We start from the raw sequence: 23,519 nt of genomic DNA on the forward strand, positions 1-23,519 counted from the left end.
AATGAGATCACACATATGAAAAACTCTTGGAACATTGCTTAGAATGTAGAAAGAACTTAATAAATGTTAACTTTCTTTTTTTTTAAATCTCATCCAGGGACATGTGTACTTGATTTTAGAGAGAGAGGAAGGGCAGGGGAGAGAGAGGGAGAGAAACGTCAATCAGTTGCCTCTCATACATGCCCCAACTAGGGACCGAACTTGCCAGCCAGGCATGTGTTCTGACTGGGAATTGAACCCAGACCAGGGCGATAAATGTTAACTATCATCATCATCATTATTTTCCACTTCTTGAGACTTGAGAAATTAAATCTAAAATACATTTTTAAAAAACGGATTCACACTTTGCTGTTTTTTCTCCATTTCACTGAAACAGAAAGTCTTTCAGTTACAGGCTTTCTAGTGAAATGTGTTCTAGGAACTGAAGAATTAAAGCTTAATGAAAAGCAAGCCACAATGCCTGACTTGGGTTCTAACAAGACTTTCTGAAAAGCCCTATCCTCCTAAATTGGGAAGGTGAAACGCACTTTTCCAGTCTCCTAAACTGTTTTCCTCTGGTCAGGAACAGCACATGCTCAGAGAGACTTGTCAGTGCTTCATCTTTCCTCATTTCCAACCCTCAGCCCCAGATGTGTGGAGATGGCAGCATATCTTGCTGAGCTCAGAATCAGGCATCCTCCAGAAAGGCTCCTCTCCGCCTTCATGTCCAGCATGACAAAGTCTAACCTCTGACTCCAGGGAAGCAGTACTCAGGGTTGCAAAGCATTCTGAGCGGCTTCCTGTCTCTGGAGGTCTGTACCCAGGCAGAAGAGGCCTCCGCAGGCCTCTGAGGGCCTGTCGTTTCCAGGTTCTCTACCCATCTTGGATTAGGGAGGAAAAGAGAAAGATGATACCCTATTGATTGAGGGCTCGCTTTGTGCCAGGCCTCCTGCTTTATGTGTTATCTTATTTAAACCACACAGAGTCCCGCCAGGTGGGTAAAGTGAGGCTGAGAAAGCTGCAGTAACTTGGCCAAAGTAATACAGCAAACGAGGGGCAGAGCCAGATTCAAAGCCAAGCATAGACTCCTCTCTTTCCAACAGACACTCTTCAGATACTGAGATGTTTTCCCCTCCTGTCTCTCTTCTTTGCTGTCTGATTTGAGGTCACAGCCTGTCTTCATCCCAGGAAGTGAGACAAAATCATTGCTGACAGGACGGATCCAAAAGGCCCAGCCAACTTTAGAAAACACCAGTGGGGCTGCCATCAGCCCTGTTTTACGAGGCTGGTGATATCAGGAATCACTCTGAAGGAAGAAGACAGAAATATCTCTTGTCTTTGCTTTAACCTGCCAAAGTTGACACAGTTTTCAGGGCTGGGTACCAAGTTGTGGGCACCCGCGCAGCCAGAAATCCTCACACACATATGGCACCTGCAGCAGACAGCTGTTTGATGAATCTTCCTGCCGGAGGGAGTTGGGGAGGTGGTGAGGGCACCTGACAAAGAAAGGGGACTCTGCAGCTGCAAGGGTGGGAGTGGGAACAACGTGGGATCCAGGAAGCGGTCCTGACCTCCAGGTGGGCCCAAGGGCACAAAGTCAGAGCAAAATATGCATGAGTGGGAAGGGGCGGGGGTGAAGCCTCATTGGCCATCTCCACTTTCTTGCTTTCTCTTGCACTCTTATTTTTTTTTCCGGCTTCCCAGCTCCGGCACTCATTCTGTATCCCATTCTCAAAGTCTTCCTGTTAGCTGAAGACCCAAAGGAGGGTTGCTGGGAGAATAAATTGTAACCTTGAAGCTGCTGACAGCCATGAGACAGGAAGAGCCTGCCTACCGCGGCATCAGCTCAGGGCAGGAACAGTGACAATGTCGCTTGAACCTTTCAATTCTGCCATGCCTGAATCCCCTGTGCTTTTTAAATTAGGGACCAAAAACTTTGCATTTTGGCTTAAGAAATTTTCAACTGGGCTTCTGCCACTTAAAATAAAAACACCACAAATAAAATCCTAACTGAAACAGCATCAGCTTGTCTAGTATAATTTTCAAGGACAGATTCTTTACAGCAGCCAAGGAAAGATGCTGAGAGCTTTAGGACAAAGCCACCGGACAGGGTAAACTCAGAATCTGGAGACACCAGGTGTGCACCAAGTTGGCTAGCCCCTGCCTCAGGAGGCCTTGGCTCCAAGGGGCAGGCGTTGGGGGAGTGTGTGTAAAAGATTCTCAGGTTTAAATCACATTGCCTGCAGCTCTGTAGGGAGGCTTGGAGGAGGCATCGGCAAGGGCCTATTCTGAGGCTCAGCAACCTACAGGATTTCCTGAAGCTGTCCCAAGTAATGATGCAGAGCCCTTCCTATGTACCATGATGTGCTATCCCCACAGCAGCCCTGAGAGGTAGGTATGTTACTGGCATAATTTTTTAGATGAGGAATGGAAATTCACGGGGATGAAGTAACTTACTAATCACATAGATGGTAAGTGACAGAAACCTAGTATATTGGACTCCGAAATCTGTGGTTTTAACAACAACATATTTCTTGCGAGATGGGTCAATGGGGGTAGGGGAGCTTGGCTATATGGAGAATAATGATCTTTTCTGTTGGTACAGCCCTCCAGAGTTTACAAAGCCCAATTTTATATGCAATCTCGCTGCACCCATTTTACAGATGTGGAAACCAAGGCTTAGAGGTAGGAAGGGATTCACTCACAGTCATTTGGGCAAACTGGATAAACTACCCAGAAGTGATGCTCCTCATATGGGAGTGGCCAGTGTGCAGTCTGCAGAAATCCATAGTGTGTTTGTGCAGGGGGTGGGGTCGGCCTCACGACACTGGCTTAAGGGTCAGTCTGGCTAAGGACGATCTCTGACAGATGAGGGGACCAACAGGTGTGTGGCCACAGATCCGATTGCAGGACACAGATCCCAAGACAGCAAAGAGCTCTGCACTCACAAAAAGATTCCCAGCTCCAGCCAAGGCCCTATTTATTTTTCAGCGACAATTGATATGGACAAATTCCAGTTCAACCAGAGAGACTGAGCTCCCTGGTGTTCCCAGGGAGGCAGGGGGTGGGGCACTCCAGCAATGAAAGCAGCCCCTTTCTTCCATTGGGCCATCTTCAGCAAAAAGGGCTGCAAGACTGAGCTGAGCTGCCTGAGGAGTAGGGAGTTGGAATCTGCCTGCCTGGCTTCCTCCCAGAGGAGAGTAGCTGTCCCAGCCTGAGCCCCAGGGGCCTTCACTATTGGGCCTGTCCTGATGCTTTGCAGAGCTCAGTGGCACCTGTCCTAGAGAGACAAGGCAAGGCTGTCTTTCACTGTTCCCTGGGTGACTCTCGTTTGGAGGAGTGACCAGGCAGGGATCCAGGTGACAGGATAGAAGGGGCCAGAGCAGTCACTGTTGTTCACTGCTGGGAGTGTGCCAGGGGGCTGGAAGGTAAGCTGCGATCCCACCCCCCTCCTCACCTTCCCCTCCAGGAGATACTGCTCTCTGTGCAGTTTTTTGGGGGGCGGGGTGGAGGGGGGCAATCCTTGAAGCCTGGTGAGCAGCCTTCTGGATTTATTTTCCCAAGAGCTATCTGTGAGCTCTGAATCTAGGGCAAGTGTTGAAGGCAGGAAAGGAGGGGGAAAAGCAGGTTCATGAAGTCAAACCAAGCCCTCCCAGGTCTGGAAGGTCCAGCACAGGTTCTGGGGGAGCAGACAGTAGGTCCTAAGTTAAAAGGCCCAACTCTACCACTTGCTTCCCTTGGGTGAGACTGTAACTCTTGACATACTTAGTATTTATTGAGAGCCTCCTACACGCTTGGGCTTTAATAGTAAGAAAAAAATAAAAGAGTTGTCTTCTTGGAACTTCCAATTAGTGACGGGGATGGAGATAAATATTAATCAAACAACTAATAACAGCCTCCCACTGCCACCACCATACCAAAAAAAAAAAAAAGGGAAATCTCCAGGAGAGATGCATAGTATATGATTTGAGAGGATGCACCCTTTCTGAAAGGTTAGAGAAGACTTTGCTAAAGAAATAATGGAGCTGAGGTCTGGAAAGAATAATGAAGCCAAGGGCTGTCTTAACTGAACAGAGTCAGAGGGGCATTCCATGCAGAGTAACAGGATATACAAAGGTAGAATATTTGGCAAAAGGGAGAATGGATCCTCTAAGGAACTGGGAGAAGGCTCATGAGACTGAAGTACAGAGTGTAGAAGCAGGTGGGAGGGAGCAGACAGTGCAAGAATGTGGGTCTTTGTCTTAAGAGTAATAGGAAGACTTCTGAGGCACTTTAAGCAGGGAGGTGAGATGATTACACTTGCCGTTTGAAAAGATGACTCTGGCAGTAGCAAAGAAAGAATTGGAAGGGAATCAAAATTCAGAAGACCAGTGAAGAGGTCTCAGGTGTTTGCCTGTAAAATGTGGATAATGATAACACTACTTCATAAACTGTTGCCAAGATTCAACGAGCTACTACATTTTAACTATTCCAATACCTGGCACATGGGAAATGGTTTAGTAAATGTCTCTATTGTTACTTTCATTATTACTTTCTACAGAAAGTAGATCTTCCTGCTTCACGGCTATTCCAGTAAAATGGTCTGGGAAAGGGTAGTGGTGGTTCTTGGGATGGAAATGTAGTTTGCACGAGTCACAACGTTGAGGCCAGAACCCAGGATGCCCTAAGGCCCCATCAGAATGGCTTGAGAGTATGATTCACGAAAAAAACAGGGTTCCAATTGCCCCTGGAAACATGTTGGAGAGATGGTAACCCCTAGTGTTGGCTGAGAAAACGTGCTTTTCTGCCAGGTGTTCCAAAGAGCAGGTGTAAGGCTTGCATTCGTGTGCAGTCGCGCGGAGGGACCCTCGCTGCTCCTCAGCCCTAGGCTGACCCGCAGGCTTCCGCCCAGCCCGGTTTCCCGGGCACAGGGTGCCAGGAGGAGGGAGGGTCTCCGGAAGGCCAGCTCCAACCCGCCCGCAGGCGCTGCCCCCTCCCCAGTCACGTGGCTTGGTGGGTGGGAACCGACCTGAAGTTAAAGAAATTCTGAGCGATCCCAACTTCTGAGTGCGCCGCGCGTACTCCCGAGCCCGGGCTGTGGGCGCGGGGGCTTCGGAAGGAGGCGCGGAGGTGGCAATTTGCGAAGCCCAGCGGCAGCGCGGACGGCGGGACTCGGGGCATGGCCCAGCTGTCGGTGATCCCGGGGTCAGCCACTGCGTGGACTGGTGAGCGGGAACTCGGGGGAGGCAGCGGCTAGGGTCTGAGAGGTTGCTCTGGCATTGGGCACCACACCCCGTCCCGGTCTACGGGATGCGGTTACCCACAACGGGAGGGGCAGTGGGGTAAAGCGACTGCGGTGTACACTTGGCGCTTCGGGTCACTGCCGCCTGCTCCACTCTTGGACCGTTCCTACCCCCAGCCAGGGTAACGCCGAGATGCTCTGCAGACGTCGACGCTGGGAGCCGCGCGCCGGCTGGGGGCGCTGTGTCGGCTCCGGGCCTCGGGTCGACCCCACCCCCCGCGCGCGCAGTGGCTGCCCTCTGTGACGTCATGCTCGGCTATAAAGAGCCCGGCGCGCGGGTTCTCAAGGCGCTGGAGGAGCTCGAGGATCAGGGTGGCTGGGGATCCGGGAGCGGGGCGGACGTCGGGCAGCGGGAGCTTCAGCGATGTTTTACTCAGGGCTCCTCACTGAGGGCGGCCGCAAGGAGACGGATATGCGGGAGGCAGCGTCGCTGCGGCAGCAGCGCCGGATGAAGCAAGCTGTGCAGTTCATCCACAAAGACTCGGCCGACCTACTGCCCCTGGACGGCCTCAAGAAGCTCGGCTCGTCCAAGGACACGGTGAGCCTCGCGACCGCGCCCGCCTCGGGATCCCCTCGCGCGGCGGCCTCCCGGGGCCCGCCCATTGCCGCCGCTTGCCGCTTTCACTGAGTCACCGCCCCGGCCCGGCGCTGCCCTCTGTCTCTCTATTTCTATTTCGGATTCCTCTCCATCCATCCCCTTGCTTCAGTGTCTTTCAGGATTCCATCGTAGCCTTTCTAGCTCGCGCCTCTCATCGGCTCTGCCTCCTCTCTCGGAGTCTGTTCTCCAGTAGTAAAGACCCTGCCCCGCCTTCTTGCCCCTAAGTCGCCTTTCCTTCCCATTATTCGCAGTACGGATTTTGATCGCATGGGGCTGGAGCCTCGCAGCCAGGGCAGCGCCACAGGCAGCTTGGCCGGTACTATGACCTCCTCGTGGGTGTGAGGAGAGGACGAAGTGGGAAGCGGGGCGGGGGGTTCTTGGCAGTCACCACACCAGAGGACTTCTGTTAAATCAGTCTTCCCCCATGCAAAATTTTCTCTGCTTGAGTTGGATCTTACCTACCTTTGACCTTGCATCCTGAAGTGGGACAGGAAAAGAAGGTTAGAACGTGAAGGTTTCCTGAACTTCAGGCATCTCTTCATCATAATCATCTCTCCTCCTACTCCACCCCTTCGCCCCAAAGAGGGGATAGATGGTGGAAGCCAGGCTGCTCCCTCTCACTGACCAGCTAACGTGTGTGGGGCTGCCGATGGCGCTGGTGCAGGCTTTTTCTAGGACGGCTGTTGTTCGCTGGCATTAAGCAGAATGCCCAGGACTGGAGGTCTGGGTTCAAAGACCATGCTGCCCTCTAGCTATAGAAGGGGGATGGATGGCTAAGGGTCAATAATTTAAAGAACTGTATTTGAGTCTCATCCTTCAGTCGCTGTAGTGACGCTGGGCCAAATTTATGTTTAGCTATGTAGTTTTATCTGGAGTTTTCTTGTAGTTGACTTGTTTTCTTAAATTCCAAGACCATTTTATTCATAGGGGTAATAACTTACGAAACATTAATTAAATGTCTTTTAAATGAAATAGGTATTCTATAATTTTTCCAGTTTTTTTTTTTTAAAGCTTTGGGAATGTTTAATTTGGGGTGGGGTGCATCTCAGTCTGTTTCACTGAAATTGCCATTTCCAGCTCAGGTCAGAGCTTCTGAATCTGTTTAAAAAAAAAACCAAACAACAACAAAAAAACAACCCTGATGATACACATATACCAATATCAGATTTACCCTCTTCCATTGTGATAGTCATTCTTAGTTATTTATGTGTGGGAAGGTCTACCCAGTTATCTTGCTTTATTTTTTCAAAGGTATTTTTCTTGCATAAGTCACTGGATTGCCAGTCTGATTCATGTTCACTCAGAGTGGTGACTGAAATGTATTCCTAGAAAAAAAGATAAGTCTTCTTTCTTCCCTTCTTTCACTTTAAAGCAGTCTAGATTTATTTAGCAAATCAGGTCCACATCTTCTCACATTCAGGTGAAAATAATCCTAGCTCTTGGAAGCCACGGGAACCAATGAAGAAGAAAGTATTAGGAAAATAAGTAAAATGTGGAATATATTTCTTCCCTTCATCCTGGATTTAAGATATAATTGGCATTTGGTTGTTCCGAGCTGTCAAGGAGTTTCCTATCCTTGAGAAAATACCTCTCCATCCTTCTGCCTCGCATTCCTTATACTGCTTCATCCTGTGTAGGAAGAATTCCATCTGCGTGTTTGACTCTGGTCTGTCTCAGTTGCACCACGCAGAAGCTGATTAGCGGTAGACAGTAGGCTGGAAGGAGGAAGCAGCCTCAGAAAGCAGGTTATTGCCATGGATGTGACACACAGCAGTTTACTGTGAGACCCTGAACCATGGTTCACACTTTCTCCGCCTCTACCTGCCATTGCCAGGGAGTATCTCTCTCTCGCTGTTCCCACACCTTTAATGTGCAGATGATTGCACAGAAGAGTTAGAACAGGCCACAGCCAGGCCGACTATGGTCAGGCTAGGAGAGCTGTGAGTACCGGAGAGAGGTGGCATGCTTAGCTCTCCTTGAAGTGATTTTCTGCCTCAACTTAATCTTGGAACAACCTTAGAAGTACTCTGTCACTTCACTTTATGGGTATATCTGGTAATACGGACCGGTGTTGACTCAGTTTTTTTCACACTAACATGAAATGTTGAGGATGCCAAAATTGATTGAAGAGGTATATAGAACAAACTCAATAGAAGGAAGACACGAATAGGGAGGGGAGGGCACCAGGGAAACGGGGAGAAAAGTAAATTAGGTATAATTGACTCGGTCTGTGCCAGTGAGACGATGTGGGTTGTTTTTTTCCTACTAGTGACCTATGTTAGAATGATATTGCTGGGTTTTCCAAATTACCTACCTTTTACCAAGCTGTGTCTGTAACTTTTGCTATTTGATACTAGTCTGCCAACTTTTTTTGGATTGGCAAAGAGCACCCATTGACAGTCAAATGTGGTCTTGTTCTCTTGGCCCCAGGGAAGTGTCTTTGCCCTCTTTCCATTTGTGTGTAGTTGGCTGCTACTAAGTCTGCTATGCAAATTAATTGCATAATTAACTTATTTCTTATGTCTGGCTCTCTTATTTTGTTTATCCTTTCATCTTGTGCTATTTTTTTTCTTGTCTAATGTTAAGAGCCAAAATGAGAAGTATGAGTTATCTTTTATTTGAGTTATTGTTTTTTAAAAGTTGATAAACCTGGAGGAAAATAACTTCATTCTAGGCATTTCTTTCGTTTTAGCTACCAGGTTCATAAATGTTTTTTTCATCGAGGTAAGGACTTTTAATTTTTAAAAGTAGTCTTACCATAGGATAATATGCAGTCTTTCCAATATAATAATATTAGTGATCATCAGGCCAAATCCATAGTTGTCTAGCAATAGAAAGAGTTTTGTTTTTCTCTCTATGATTGATTCTGCTTATAGCCAAATGCTTTGGCAAAAATCACTAGATTTAGGAATGAAGGCCAGGAGAAAGATGGTGGAACACAGCAAAGCCAACTGACCATGAAATGACTAGCCCTGTCCTCTGAGTATCTATCTACCTGATCAGAATCTCTGTCAGTTAGAGCAGCCATGGGTGGTACCCTATAGTTTAGCTATACATCCGTAGTGCTACAGGTTTTGGACCAAATCACTTTGGCATCTTGGAAAAGGAGCATGAAATACCAGTATAACACCAGGGTCTGGTACAAACTGAAGATTTTCAGAGCCATGATTGCAGCCTAATTATAGCAAACATTGTTTGAAAACTTGCTGTGGTCAGGACACTTGCTAGGTCCTAGAACCACAAATAAAAAGACAGCAAAATTTCTCTCAGAGTTTACAGATTAGAGGAAGGACAGAAGAGATTAATTTGTTCTACAAATATTTATTGAACATATACTATGTGTCAGGCAATAATACAGGCATTCAAGATATAATAGTGAACCAAAATAGAGTTCCTGCCCTTACGAAACTTGCATTCTTGTTAGAGGGAAGGCAGAAAATAAAAACAAATAAATATATGACAAGTAGTGATAGGTGCTATGGGGAAAATAAACCAGGGTAAAGGGAATAGGAGATGCAGTGAGTGGCCAGGGTAGGGTAGAGTGGGACCTTGTTATTTAGTAACAGTGGAAATAAACCAGGGTAGGGTGGTCAGGGAAGGTCTCTCTGATTAGGTTGCATTTTAGGAGATACTGAAGGAAATTAGCAAAATATCTTGGCAAAGAATGTTCTAGGCAGAAGGAACAGCAAGTGCAAAGGCCTGAATTATCAGTGTGCTTGATGTGATTGAAGAATTATGAGAAGGTCATTCCGGCCAGAGCAGAATGAGCAAGAGGGAGGATGACAGAAGATAACATTAGAGAGGTAGTGGGAGGTCAGAGTACTTAGGTCACTGTGTAGATATTTGGCTTTTCATCCAATTTGGAAAGCCAGTATAAGACTTTGGGCAGAGGAGTGACAGACATGACTTACTTTGTAAAAATATCACTGAGATCGCTGTGTGGATCAGGCTGTAGAGGGGCAAGAGTGGAAGCCAGGAGGCTGATGAGCTGAAAGATGAAGGCGGCTCGCAGCAGTGTGATGACAGTGCAGCGGGCAAGAAAGGTCAGGTTCTGGATGTATTTTGAAGTGACAAATTGACTTGATTAATTGGATGAAAGATCTGAAAGAAAGAGTAGTCATGAATGACCTCAAGGTTTTTGATCTAACCATTGGAAGAATCAAATTGTCATTTACTGAAATGGGTAAGACTACAGGAGGAGCGGGTTAGGGATAGAGAATAAGAATTGGGAGGAGGGCAAAGGGGGAAAAATTGGGGCAACAGTAACAGAATAACAATAAGTTTTTTAAAAAGAATCAGGAATTTGATTTTTGAACAAGCTACGTTTGAGGTGTCTATTAGTTATTTAAGTGTAGCTGTAGACAGTTCCCAAGAAGGTAGGTAACACCACCAGGAAGCCTGTGCTGGTTGCCAAGATGTTAGTCATTAAATGCTAGAGGAGTTCGGTGGAAGAAGAGATTACTCTGGCGTGGTGTGACAATAGTGTTGGAGACCAGCATCTGATTATAGCTTCTTCATTCCCTGGTGAGGAAATGGACTCTGAGATGGTTTGGAGAGAAGGCTGCCTCCATAGTATGCCCTATAGAACCTCAGAGTAAGCTGAACTTAATTACAGGTTATCTGTTCCAATTTGCTGCCTGTATGTGCATCCTTTCTAACAAAAATACAGCCTTCCATGGCAGCTGAGAAACCACCACCTCAGACCAATCCACAGGCAGGTAACAATCAGGAATAAGGCTGTTCTCTTTGAAATAATGTGTCCTTTGGGTCACAAGGCAAAGGCAAAGAGACAGAAGGCCTGGGGCAGTGTGACAGCCTGCCTTACATAGGTCCCCATGTGTTTTTGAGCAACTGCAAGCCTAAGGCCAACCTGTCTATATTCCCACAGGGTAGAATGGGTCACATGTTGTATATTTAGCTAGTAAACAAAGAAGAGGCATAGATATTAGTGCCCTTTTACATTTTCAAGGTCAGATAGAGACATATATTGGGCTTGAAGTGAGAGTCAATCAGGAGTCTATGTTTATCTGCAGAGTAGAATGATTTCATTCTCTTTTAGGGGGAAAAAATGAATGGTAATTGGCTTCAATTTTAGGCTGAGCGTAAAAATTTAATGTGTATACACATACATACACACTTACTAACATTTGAGTGCTTTATATAGATCACATCATTTAATCCTCACAAAAGCACTACGAGGTATTTACTAACTTGACCTCAGCTCTGTCTGACTGCAAAGCATATATTTTTAAATACTACTCCAAGTCAGGCGTTGGGGAACCTTTTCTGTAAAGGACCAGATAGTAACTCTTTCTTTTTTTGTTTTGCTTTATAGGCTGAACAGTCTCTGTCTCAACTACTCAACTCTGCTGTTGTGCAAAAGCAGCCATAGACAGTTTACAAGTTTCATTTACAAAAACAGGCAGCGGACTGGATTTGGTTTGAGGGCTGTATTTACTGACCCCTATTCCTATGTGGTTCTAGCTGTGGTTCTATTCCTAGCTAGAAACCTCGGGTTTCTCCTCTGGGTGTAAATGCTACAAAGAAGGTGGGCTTCTGTCATCCTCCCTATTTTCCACTCTGGTCCATTCTGTGGACCACAAAATTCTACTAGTTTGATCCTCTCTGGGTTCAGTGCAGCATAGGTACAGGGGTTGAGAAAGTAGCCTTAGAAGTTCTTGCTCAAATCATGATTGTGTGACATCATGCAGTATAATCTATTTCCTTGCCCCTCGTTTTCTTCCCACCAACAGCCTGACTAGAAGAGACATTTAAGCAAACTGTATGTCCGATTGAGGAACCTCAGCTATTTCCACCCAGAAAACAGCACTGCCCACCGGGCCCATTTTCTTCAGGAGCCCCTGATGATGATGGCGGCGGCACATTTGAGCTCGCTCGATTAGAGCTTAGGTCCCTAAACCCTGGTTAGGGTTTAGCCGCAACATTTCAGAAACGGTAGAGAACCAGGGACTGCTTAGGTTAGTAGTTGCCTTGTTGAGCTAAAGCACGAAGAAGGATTCATGTCAGGAGGATGACTTGAGAATTATGCCCAAAAGGCCACCGGAGTACCTGCAGCACCTGCCTAGCTAATCACTAGTGGGTATCTGGAAGGCTTGTCAGGGGTAGAAGACAGTCCTTGGAAAGCCATTCCTTCAATAAACATAAAAATAAACGACTTAAGCAAATTTACAAAGCAACAGTCATGGAGTGGGAACTCAAGTAGTATAAACTATGTAATGTACAAGAACTGAAGGGATTCTGAAAGAGAGAACCAAATGATGTTCATCAAAAAAGGCGTGACGGTTAGAGATTGGTTTGTTCACTGCTATGTTAGGAGTTGGGGATAGAGCTGTGATCAGGACAATCGAGATCCCTGCCCTTGTGGAATTAACACTCTAGCTGGGGGAATGGAATCGTGAACAAGTAAACCGACGTTTGGATTTATTGATTTTATCATTACCTATTGATTTTTCTATTGTAATAGATGAAGTTGAAGTTTGATTCTCCTACACCTCTCCATCATGTCCCTCTCCTCTATTATACCAATATTCTGTTAAATAATTGGTTTGGGTCAGATCAGCATTTACTGCTTACATTATTATGACTACATTCGTGTTAGTCACAGCTGAGTCAAATAATGTATTATAATTATGTCTACTTTCTCACACACACATTTATTTTTCTCACAATTACTAATTGCCTATTTATTTATTCAATTTTCTTTGTAAAATTTAAATCTACTTCAAATACCTTAAAACTGCAGATGACCTAACAGGTCTATTTCTTTTCTTTTGTTTTTCCCCCTTGGAGACATCCTTCCTGGAGCCCTCTATCTTCCCATTTCATTTTGGACTGGTTGCTCTCAAGGCCTGCTACACAGCCCATGTCCTCGACTTTTCCTTCATCACTGTTCTCAGGATTTCCTTTGCCTGTCTTCTCTATCGGATTCTTTATATCTTGGATCCTATGCTTTTCTCCCTTGTTCTTCGATTTCCCTCACTTTGGTGGAACACATCCTTCAGGAGCTTCCTGAGGATGTATGGGAAGTACCTGCTGAGTCTTGATTGATAGTTTGGCTAGGCTTAGAAATTATATACTGTCGGGTTTTTAAAAGGCATTATTTCATTGTCTTTTAGCTTCCGTTATTACCATTGAGCAGTCCTGTGCCATTCTGGTTCCTAATCCTTTGTGTTTGGATCATTTTCTCTTTGGAAGCTTTTAGAATCTTTGTCATCTGTAATACTCCAGAAATTCATAGTGATGTGAAATCTTGGTGTGGGTCTTTTTTATTTCATTATGCAAGGTTCAGTGTGCGCCCTTTCAATCTTTAAACTCATAGCCTTCAGTTCTGGCTTAGTATGCTATGCCATCCTCACTCTTAGTTGTTTTAGAAATCTGACAGTGCATAATTTCTAAGCCTAGCCAAACTCTCAAACTCTCTTACAAAAAAAGAATAAACTTTTGGCATTCTTCCCAGTTGTCTGGGTCAAGTGGGAATATTATGCAGGCTTTACACTAATTTATTTCCTACCTTACTCATACCCTCCAACTATAGAGGTTATAATACCTCTAGCTCCACAGCCTTTCTAGGGTTTTAGTTTGAGTAGGAAATATGCTTTCACAGCTAGACCCCAAAATATATAGTAGCTCAAACACAATAGTGTATTTTTTTAAATGTTTTATTTATTTTTAGAGTGAGGGGAACGGAGGGAGAAAGAGAGGGAGAGAAACATTAATGTCTGGTTGCCTCTCGCATGCACCCAGCTGGGAACCTGGCCTGTAACCCAGGCATGTGCCCTAACTGGGAACTGAACCAGTGACCCTTTGGTTTGCAGGCTGGCGCTCAATCCACTGAGCCACACCAGCTAGGGCTAATAGTATATTTTTTCTTAAGTAACAGTACTTGTGGAAAGGTCTGCCCTCTCATGGTCATTTAGGGACCCAGGCTGACAGTGACTCTTGTATCTTCAACATGTGACCTTCAAGAAGCCTGCGGATACGGAGGGCTGACTGTAGTCAGCAGGGCCAAAGGCCCTAGGGTAGTCAAGTAAAATGAAGGCTGAAGCATATCTACCAGATTTGGAAATTAGGACATTGTTATTGGTGGTATGGGATCCAAAGTAACCCAGTGAAGAAAATATAGGATAGCAGGAACTAGACATAATGATTTCAGCTTTTCTTTAAAAAGACTACTCAAAATCAAAGGTATGATTAGAGAGGGGCGTAGAGTTGAGGATACAGGGTCTGAGTTTTTCTCCCCAAAATATGAGAACTTTTAGTATGTTTTGTAGCCTGTGGAGGAAGGATCCAGTAGGAGGGAGGAAAATTCAAAAGGGACAACCTCAAGGAAAATAATTTTAGAATGTTCCTCATTTGCCTCATCTGTCCAGTTGTGATTAGACTCCTCTGCAAGATTAAGAGTAACCAGATACAGTGCTGTTCAGCAAACCAATATAAAATAGAAGGAAAGCCCCAAACTTTGGGCCAACTTTTGATGAGATGGCCTTTGAAACCCCTTGCAATTTCGGTTCTGCACAATTTACCTGAGTTGGTCCTACTAAGCATGGACTTGGCAGACGCAAACGCCGCAGCATTAGTGTGAGTTAGGAATCCAGGCGCATTAGCGAGAGAGAGAAGAATGAAGAATTTCTGTTTCTTTTGAGGAGCAAAGCATTCTCCCAGTGGCACAACAGGAAATCTGACCGAGTTAGCACTTCTTCTAACTCCTTATCAATTTAGGAAGCTCATTTTCTTTAAAGTGCCTCTTTCTCTCCTTTTCTCGAGGATACTAATTTAGAATCTGCTTTGCCAAGAATCAGTGTATTTTGGGAATACGTTTCTTCGCCTCACCAGGGTTACAGTGAGTCATGGCTCTGACTCCATCCTTCCCCCTTCCCTGGGAAAGTTCTAGGCTCTGGGCTTCTAAGAGTATCTCTTTTCCCCTAGTACTGGAGTGCCATCTGGTATGTGTTACATAAAAACTAAGGGTTAGACCCTATTCTGTGAGGGATTTTGAATGATAATGTAAACTGGGAATAAGATGCATTGTGTAGAAATTTCTCAAGTCAACAACTGCTTATCAAGAGGTAGCTTATACTTTCCGGAGGCCCCTTTGGGTGGAGACAGTAGAGCACGGACATAGCTGCCCGGGGAACTCTCTCCTCAGCTCAGTCAAAGAGCAGGCTTGAAATCACCTTCCTCACTCTGCCTTCTCCCAGCAGGTGTCCTGACACAGATATAAGGTCAAATTAAGTCCCCTTCCTCCTGGTCAGTCTCTGCCCCTTTCACACTCCCACTTTGGGGCCCATTGAAGAGAGGGGAGAGGATGACAAGCAGATGGCAGGGGTTGTCTTATACTTCTTGAGATTTCGAAGATGTCAGTAAGGATGACTCCTGTGGGTTCGGCCACTTCCAAAGTGTGTCTCCCGAGAGGGTTGCTCAGGAGGTCTGAATTCCTGTCTTCTCACCGCATCTACCCATGTAACTCAGCCCTCACTAAGGCATAGATATACACAGACTGGGTCCAAAATATAGAACTGTAAGGGAGTGAGACTTAAAATAGAAATAGGCAGAGCTTCTCACAAACAGTCCTAGTTAGGCTTCTTCAGCCTGTGAAAATAAGCTGCCCCTTCTGTAAGTCCCCCATTCCACATAGAGTAAGGCCACTTTTCTCCTGAAATGCCCTGTAAGGGATGGGAAGGTCCAAATCAAAAGGGTCCCTCCGCTCTCTGTAGCCATTGACTATTCATTGGCCCTAGCCACCGATTTCAGTGTCCTGCCTTGCTCTTTTCACTCAGGGTGGCCTACTGCAAAGTGGTTTATAGTACCTGCTCTGACAATACCAGTGAAGTCCCTACTTGAAGGAAGAATAAATAAGAAGCAAAGGTAGAGCTCAGTTATGTGAGGCTCCTTCATTATTGCAGTGGCACCTGGGGGACAAGGGGAGAAGGAAAAATGACTTGTCATTAAGAAGCCTCTGCTTTCTCTTCCTCAAGCAACCACATAACATCCTGCAGAGGCGCCTCATGGAAACCAACCTGTCTAAGCTCCGGAGCAGTCGTGTCCCTTGGACCTCCAAGACCAACAAACTCTATCAGGCTAAGTCTGAGGGACTGAAGAAGTCCGAGGATGATGACATGATTCTAGTTTCTTGCCAGGTAGTGTTCTGAGAACAGCTTTTCCAGGGTTTTCTGGCAAGTAGGATTTGGGCTTATGATCCCAATAGTGAGTTTCTCACCTCCAAATTGTAGCATGTGGGTCTTACCGTAGAATTCATGAGTGAGTTTCAAGGAAGGCACTCCATGCAACAGAGAAAGCGTATGCAGTATTTTGTATGCATGAGCATCCTTATGGAAAAAAGAAAAAAATATTCATCAGATTTGCATAGGGCTATGTGATACACATGTACATACACAGACACAAAATCTACTTGATATATACAATGAAACACCCAAATTCCTTTGGATCTTCTGTCAGCTCTAGGTTCAGCAGGAAAACGAGCCCCTCAAAGGAGACTCAGCAGTGGGTAGAGATGGGACAGTACCAACCCATATCGTGAAGATGCTGTCCAACCCTGCCTTTCATATGACACCTGCTGCTTGCTCTCTGGACCTCCCTTCCCTTGCTCCTGTTGAACAGTGTGTTTCTTCTCCACAGTGTGCTGGAAAGGATGTGAAAGCCCTGATTGACACAGGCTGTCAATATAATCTCATCTCGTCATCCTGTGTGTACAGACTGGGGTAAGTAGCTAGTTGTACCTGGTGGAATTCAGGTGCTAATCACTTTTTGCCTTAATCTGTTTTGAGGTTAGAGATGTGAGGGTCTCCACAGAGGCTCCAAGAGAAGTATGCAAAGCTCACCTATCAGCTGGACCCAGTCCTTAGTCGAGGGACAGAGTGGGGGTCCTCAGGCACCTGGGAGAAATCAGTGAGCCAGGAAAGCCTCAGACTTTCCATTAACTCCCACCTATTAAGTTTTGAGAAAAGACCACTGGGCTCTGGAAGGAGAGAATGTGAGATTCTTGGCTGCTCGTGTGCCATGCCCTGATCCTGATTTGTGCCCTGCCCAGACGACAAATTAGAAGGAGCTGTCCTGTTGGTTTAACCTTGATGAGTAAAAGCAGGGAATGTGGTTGGCATTAGCTTACTCAGGGTCCTCCTGAAGGTCACACTGCCTGTCCCAAGAAGCATCAGTCTGAACTTGGAACAGGACTGCTATTGCTGGCAGGCCTGGATCATCATAGGGAACATTAAACAAAAGTTCCTTAGTGTGTTTTCTCTCTGTGAATAACATGTAAAGTGAGATCTTACCGCTATGCCTGCTGGGTATTAGGTGAGAGAGGCCGATACCTCGTGTATTGAATGTCTTCAGTTCTCTAACAGGTAATGGGTTCTCCCTCTTTTAGTCAGAAAAGCCATTTTATATCCTTCCTCCCTTTCACTCGATCTGTACCTTCATTTCTTCTTTCTTCCCTTCTAAAGTACCAGATGGGCCCTGAGATCTAGCCCAGAGTTGGGAGGATCAACCCAGCGTTCTTTTCTACTTCTGTATCCTTATGTAGAACAAATCGTTCCCTAGTCCAAATCTCTGCATTGACATAATCACTAGGGTAGATATAATGGCCCATTTGAAACTACTTTCAAGATGTTCATATTCTTAGGTAGGGCTTGCACAAGATTTGATTTGCAGAATCAGTGACCTCTGCTACATGATCTGTTCCGTCTTGTTTCTACCCTGTCCTCCACCTTCACATGACTGTGACTCCTTGAAGCTGTCTCTGTGGGTTTTGCACATTGCTATACAGGGTGGTAGGGGGAGCGCAGAATGCAAGCGCTCTTGTGGGAATAACCCTGGGCTTTTTAATGTGGTAAAGAGATGAGATAAAGTGCAACATGATGGTTCCAGAAAGACTAACAATGTCCTGGTGCATAATTAGGCAGCAGACTGCCATGATTCCAGAGGAATTAATAACCATCTGTAAAGCTGCAATTATTTTTCTTTTGGATGGGCTATAACACCAAAAGAGAAGAAATGGAGTAAAGCAGAAGTACTGGCACAGAAAGTCCATAATTTTTATCTACCAACCTATAATAATTCGGGTGCTAGCTGTTCTCATCATGTTACATAACTGTGAAATCTTGGTGCTGTTTCTTTCCTTCCTCCCCTGCACAGACAAGTTAAGTTAGTTGGGACTTTCTCTATGATATTCCTTGCTGATATCAGTATCAATGCACTTACCGACACTACACTTAGAGCCTAAGACTAACTGATGAGGGTAGACTGAAATAAAAAAGACAGAGAAAAATTAGACATTGAACAAAGTATCTTCTAAAATTAGAATTGCCCTGCCCTCAGCGAGATCTGTTACGCACAGATGGGTACAAGGACATGTTAACTAAACTGCCTTGCACATGAGTGGGGATGTTAGGATGCAGACAGCATTCTCCGAGTGTGTCAGCTCTTACTAATGCATATAGTGGCTGTATCTCTTTACAAACAGGAGCTGAATTTTTAGTTTTTTTTACTATCCCCTGGACAAATGTTTAGGACAAAGTGCTCAGACAGGAAGTGTAGACTGGCTAGCACTTCTTTTGTAAATTAACCTCAGGAAATCCCTGGAAAATTTCAACTATGGATCAGAAGGTAGACATTGCCAGATTTCATCAGAAACCTCTGCCAAGGGGATTCTGGTATCTTCTCCTCTGATGCAGACTCAAGGATCATGTCAAATCTCACAAGCATGAAGGAGAGAAGCTTTCTCTACCCCGGCATCTGAAAGTAGTGGGCCAGATTGAGCACCTCGTGATCACACTGGGCTCCCTCCGCCTGGACTGCCCGGCGGCTGTGGTTGGTGAGTAGAATTGGGGACTGGACCTGTGGGCCCTAATGTAAATCCTCTTCCTACTCATGAGATCTTATGCCTGTAAGTACTGACTTCTTCAAAATCCCAGGTTTCCACTTTTCTATACTATAGACCTTGTTCCAATGCCTTCCAAAGTACCAGTTGGACCCTAGGCTACAGTCAAGGCAAGCTGAGAATTACTCTTAAGAAAAAGGGTGGGGGAAAACAACAAACATTTTGTGTGCCAGTGAAAATGACCCCTGAGAGCTTTCTATGAGCTAGTTTGAGGTAGAGGGCAAGGTCCTCTTACTCCTTTGCTGTAAAACTCTTGATAATTTCCCAACATCTCATACTTTCTCTAATGCACCCTATTCTAAACTACTCTAAGTGCCTGGTTTTTATAAAGTTAAAAAGACCTAGGTTTGCCCTGGCCAGGTGGATCAGTTGGTTGGAGTGTCATCCCATACACCAGAAGTTTGTGGGTTTGATTCCCAGTCAGAGCACATACCTAGGTTGCAGGTTCAATCCCTAGTGAGGGTGCATATGGGAGACAACTGATGTTTCTCTCTCACATCAATGTTTCTTTCCCTCTCTCTCCCCCACCCCCCGCCTCTCTCTTTAAAATCAATAAGTATATCCTCAGGTGAGGATTAAAAAAAAAAGAATAGACCTCATTTTGAATCTTGATTAAAAAGACCAGGGTTTGAATCTTGATTCCTTTGGCCTTTCACTATAATGATCTGGGGAAATTACTTAAAATAATAAATGCACAAAAGATGTTTATTAGATGGATGGAACAGATATTTATTGGATGGATGGATGGTTGGATGGAAGCTAATGGTGATAAGGCTGACTTCTAAACCAGTATGGAAATGGCTGAAATTTAATTTTTTTTATTAGAGGACAATGAGAAAAACTTGTCCCTTGGTCTCCAGACTCTCCGATCCCTGAAGGTAGGATTGGTTCTACTTTCCTTTTGATACTTCCTCCCTGAGGAAGCAGTCATCTTATATGGACACATCCAAAGTGAAATCATTTATAGTAACCAGTGATTCTCCTTTGCTTTCAGTGCATCATAAACTTGGATAAGCACCAGCTGATCATGGGGAAAACAGACAAAGAAGAAATCCCTTTTGTGGAGACAGTTTCCTTGAATGAAGATAAGTGAGTGTCCAAATGGGTCAGATCAAGTCAAATTCATTTGCCATTAACTGGAGCGGTTCTTGTACTGGATGTTGGGTCGTGTTCTGCCTTTGGCCTTCAATCATACCACAGATACACCCTTTCCCACCCTGCATTTCACCATCTTATGAAACTTTCTAGCTCACATTTCAGAATGAGCAGTGGTGATGCTGCACAGAATGGTGGAGAAAATGAGTAGCTTTTAAGCTAAACTTGTACTTGCCTTCTTAACCTCCTTGAATTTGTTATCATTTCTTCTGTTTCTTTCTCATTTCAGCACTTCAGAAGCATAACTACAGCCTGCAGCGTGTCTGCACATACGCACACACACCAGGTTGACAGATTGAGAAAACTGGGTTTGAACCAAATGCAGTAGCAACTTGCTGTGGACCAAGTCCTTTCCTCTAATAGAAGCTACAGGAGCTCTTTCCCACCCAGACCTCTCTAGACTTTAGTCTGTGCTTAGAGATCTTGTCTGGTGATAGCCATTGTTTTCTACTCCTTTGACACTGCCAGGTCTCACTTGTGGCCTATTTCTCTGCTTCTTCCAGGAATTTGCTTTTATTAGTCAAATATAGGGGCTGCCAGATTCCATTTCTCCATAAGTTTACTTGCTACTTTTCCTATAGCTAAAATGTATAATAAACAGGAACCTGACCTTTATCTCCTTTCAGCTATTTCAGAGAAGTGCAGGATATGTCACAGAATTAATATTTCTTTTAATTCATTCATTGATTTCTCAAGTATGAATAGACCTGAAATCTGAAAGATTCCAGAGAGATAATGTAATTCAACCCTTTCATTTAAAGGTCCAGAGAGGCAAGTGAATTGTCTGAGCTCCTATACAGAGTCAGTAGCAGAAGGGATCTAGACCTCAGAACTGACAAGCCAAGGCTGTGTTCATTGTCCCATGCTGCTTCATTTGTCTTCAAGACTTGAGAGGAAGATGAAGAGATGAGGGTTTCTAAAAAGGCAGAGTAGGGGGAGGCAAGTGCTTTGGGGATGGATGGAAGGAGGATCTGGGTATCTCTCCCTCTGTGAGCTGAGCCCACTAAAATTCCCCTGCCCCAAATTGTCACATGTAGGCCCTTGCCTTGGTACCTAAAAGCTGAGGGTACAAAGATCCACGAGATGGTCTTTCACCTTAATTTCTTGGAGGGGAGGAGAGGAAGGAACCACAGACAGAAGAACATTCATCACTCTTGAGACAGAATTGAAGGCTTCAGTGAACACCGGTAACCTGGGTATCGCTGTCAGACATCAATACTCCCAAGATCCAGTCACTGTCTCCGCCTAGCCTGTTATTTGTCCGCCATGGACTCAAGTAACTGAGAACAGGAGTAGGTAAAGAGGGTGAAAAAACCGAGAGCAGGTCCATAATGGAAGGGAGGACTAGATGGAATCAGTTGGTGGGAAGACCTCCACAGGGAAATTTTTCTGAGATGGTCAGGAAGGAGACTTCCAGGAAGGGATTCGAGGGTTTGGAAACTCTTCAGCTCTGCCCTGGTATGAGGAAAGAGGCAAGGCAGCAGCTGACAGTGTTCAGGGAAACTTCCTAAGTGCCCAGTATTCCCTGACCCCTCTCAAAGAGCCGAAGATCACAGGGACTCCTTGAAACTTTTTGTTGGGGGTGTCAGCTTGGGCACACAGATGCCCACCTTGGGCACTCCTGTAATGGCGTTTCCTCTTCAATTTGGCCATAGGAGTGCCTGGAGAAGTCAGAAAAATAGCCAACTGGGGATATCTTTTTAGGAGATTCCCAAGTCTACCCTTGATTCATAACATTGGCTCCCAGAGTGTTTAATGGGTCCCACTTGCAACTTTGCCAGGTCCCACCAGCAGTCTCCTCTAGCACTCAGCTGCTGTCCCTGCCAAACAACCCTTTGGAACTCTGAATGTTTCAGCCTTACAGAAGCTCCTCAAGACTGGAAACTTGGTGACCTCCATTGGAACAGCTGCAGCCAGTTATCACTGGGTCATTCGCAGGCTCCACTCCTTTCAGCCCCTATAGAGGAAGTAAGACAGAAGGCTAAGCACAGCCACAGTAGAGGAGGTCACACTTGAAGCTTCAGCAACGGTGCTTCCAGGTTACCAGGCTTCGTTGCCCCCTCCTCCTCCCCCCCATTTTCTTACCTAGGGGACTGCTGCCTTTCCATTGAGGCCTCTCCACCCTTCTCCCCTACCTGTCATGGCAGCACTTCGGTCTGCTTCTTATCCCAGACCTGAGATGAAATACTTCACTCCTTCCTTCCCTAGCTGAGAGTTCCACTCTGAGCCTTGGCTCTTGGCTACGAGTGAGGCTTGTTGGAAATTCCTTGGCCTGGTTTATCCTCATACAGATTCCCTGTGGACCAGTGAGATCAGGAATTCTCAGGTGCTAGAAAGATGTGACTGATTCGGGCTGAGCTCAGGATTATATGGTGTCTGGGGAAGATAGATGACCTTTAGTGACCTTTCTGCCTCTGAGAATTAGTACTTTCCAATATTGGAATAGAAACAATTGGGGCAATTTGAGTTTAGGGTATCATAACCTCAATGCAGTCAAATCATCTGAATTTACTAACCAAATAATTGTGTTTTAAACCTCATGCTTGATAGAGGTACCTTAAAATGTCTAAAGACAATTATGGGAAATCTTGAGCTTCATTAATGTTTAAACGCTGCCAAGTCGATTACTCTGGCAGCCCATATCTCCTTTTTATCCATTCGGGAGCACTGGGTCTGCTTTTTGGGGGATTGCAAAGTAAGCAGGTAAGGTCAGTTCTTCCCAGAATCCTAGAAAATTCTCTCTGGCACCTCTGATTGAGTTTATCGGAAAGAGTGTCCACTGAGGTCACAGTTCTGAAGATAGGCAGTAGCAAGAAGTAGCCCTTAGAACTGGTGCCTCCCTCCTTCCTTATTAGATGTTCTTCTCAAACACAGGAAGTTTGGAAAAGACTGTTTTTGTCATTTGGTATTTCTGTGTCTGACTTATTTGAGGAACAAATGTTTTCTGACCTTTCTATTTCCTTGCCCTGTACAGATCCCATCTGGTAAGATTTTCTGTTCCTTAGCTCAAAGTGTCTATAGAGTGATTGCTTGGTATGTCAGCTATCCTCGCTCTTGTGTAATAGAAATATCTTTCCAGGTTGGGGACATGGAGGAGACAAACTGGATTACTCCCTCCCTCTGTTGCCAGGCCTATGCATTAGCACTTTATCTGCTCAGTGTTTCTGGCTGTGTTGGGTTTATTTGTGAGATTGGTGTAACAATAAAGTGAAATCTTCCCCTCTGTGTGCTTGTCTGACAAAGTGTCTGTGTCAGGGCCCCTGGAGGTGGGGGAAACCTGGGAACAGCCTAATCGCTGTGTCAGTGTTTGTCACATAGGGTTTTCTGAACACAAGGCTTTGCTGTCCTCATTTCCTCTATTGCTACTGGCCCTTCAGCTCTCCCTCTTACTGGTTGTATGTCCTCAGGCAAATTAATGAACTTTTCTGAGCTTGGTTTTGCAATCTATAAAACAACTGATAATAGTACTTACTTTATAGTGTCAAGTGAGATAATCCATGTAAAGTGGTTGGCATATGGTATCCCCTCAAAGCTTTTTTTTTTTTTTTTTTTTTAAGATTTATGAGAGAAGAAGGGAGGAAGAAAGGGAG

The 23,519-nt window shown here is 45.2% G+C and overlaps 1 protein-coding gene across 1 annotated transcript; it reads left to right on the plus strand.

Moving 5' to 3' along the window:
- Positions 1 to 5,590: 5,590 nt before the first annotated feature.
- Positions 5,591 to 23,116, plus strand: NRIP3 (nuclear receptor interacting protein 3). Its single transcript, XM_054583004.1, has 7 exons — positions 5,591 to 5,798; positions 15,854 to 16,015; positions 16,515 to 16,597; positions 18,569 to 18,708; positions 19,600 to 19,652; positions 19,769 to 19,863; positions 20,159 to 23,116. The coding sequence occupies exons 1-7, from the start codon at positions 5,625 to 5,627 to the stop codon at positions 20,172 to 20,174; spliced, it is 723 nt and encodes a 240-aa protein (XP_054438979.1). The 5' UTR covers positions 5,591 to 5,624; the 3' UTR covers positions 20,175 to 23,116.
- The last annotated feature ends 403 nt before the right edge of the window (positions 23,117 to 23,519 follow it).

Source organism: Pteronotus mesoamericanus, unplaced genomic scaffold, assembly GCF_021234165.1.
Source record: "Pteronotus mesoamericanus isolate MK-2021 breed Mesoamerican mustached bat unplaced genomic scaffold, CSHL_Meso_final contig_1189, whole genome shotgun sequence".
NCBI lineage: Eukaryota > Metazoa > Chordata > Mammalia > Chiroptera > Mormoopidae > Pteronotus > Pteronotus mesoamericanus.

What these genes read in the sequence shown, in the direction of transcription:
- NRIP3 (XM_054583004.1), top strand. Translation starts at nt 5,625, where the DNA reads ATGTTTTACTCAGGGCTCCTCACTGAGGGCGGCCGCAAGGAGACGGAT. An exon ending in TCGGCTCGTCCAAGGACACG is followed by an intron (nt 5,799 to 15,853) that starts GTGAGCCTCGCG and finishes CTCTTCCTCAAG; the next exon opens with CAACCACATAACATCCTGCA. An exon ending in TGATTCTAGTTTCTTGCCAG is followed by an intron (nt 16,016 to 16,514) that starts GTAGTGTTCTGA and finishes TCTTCTCCACAG; the next exon opens with TGTGCTGGAAAGGATGTGAA.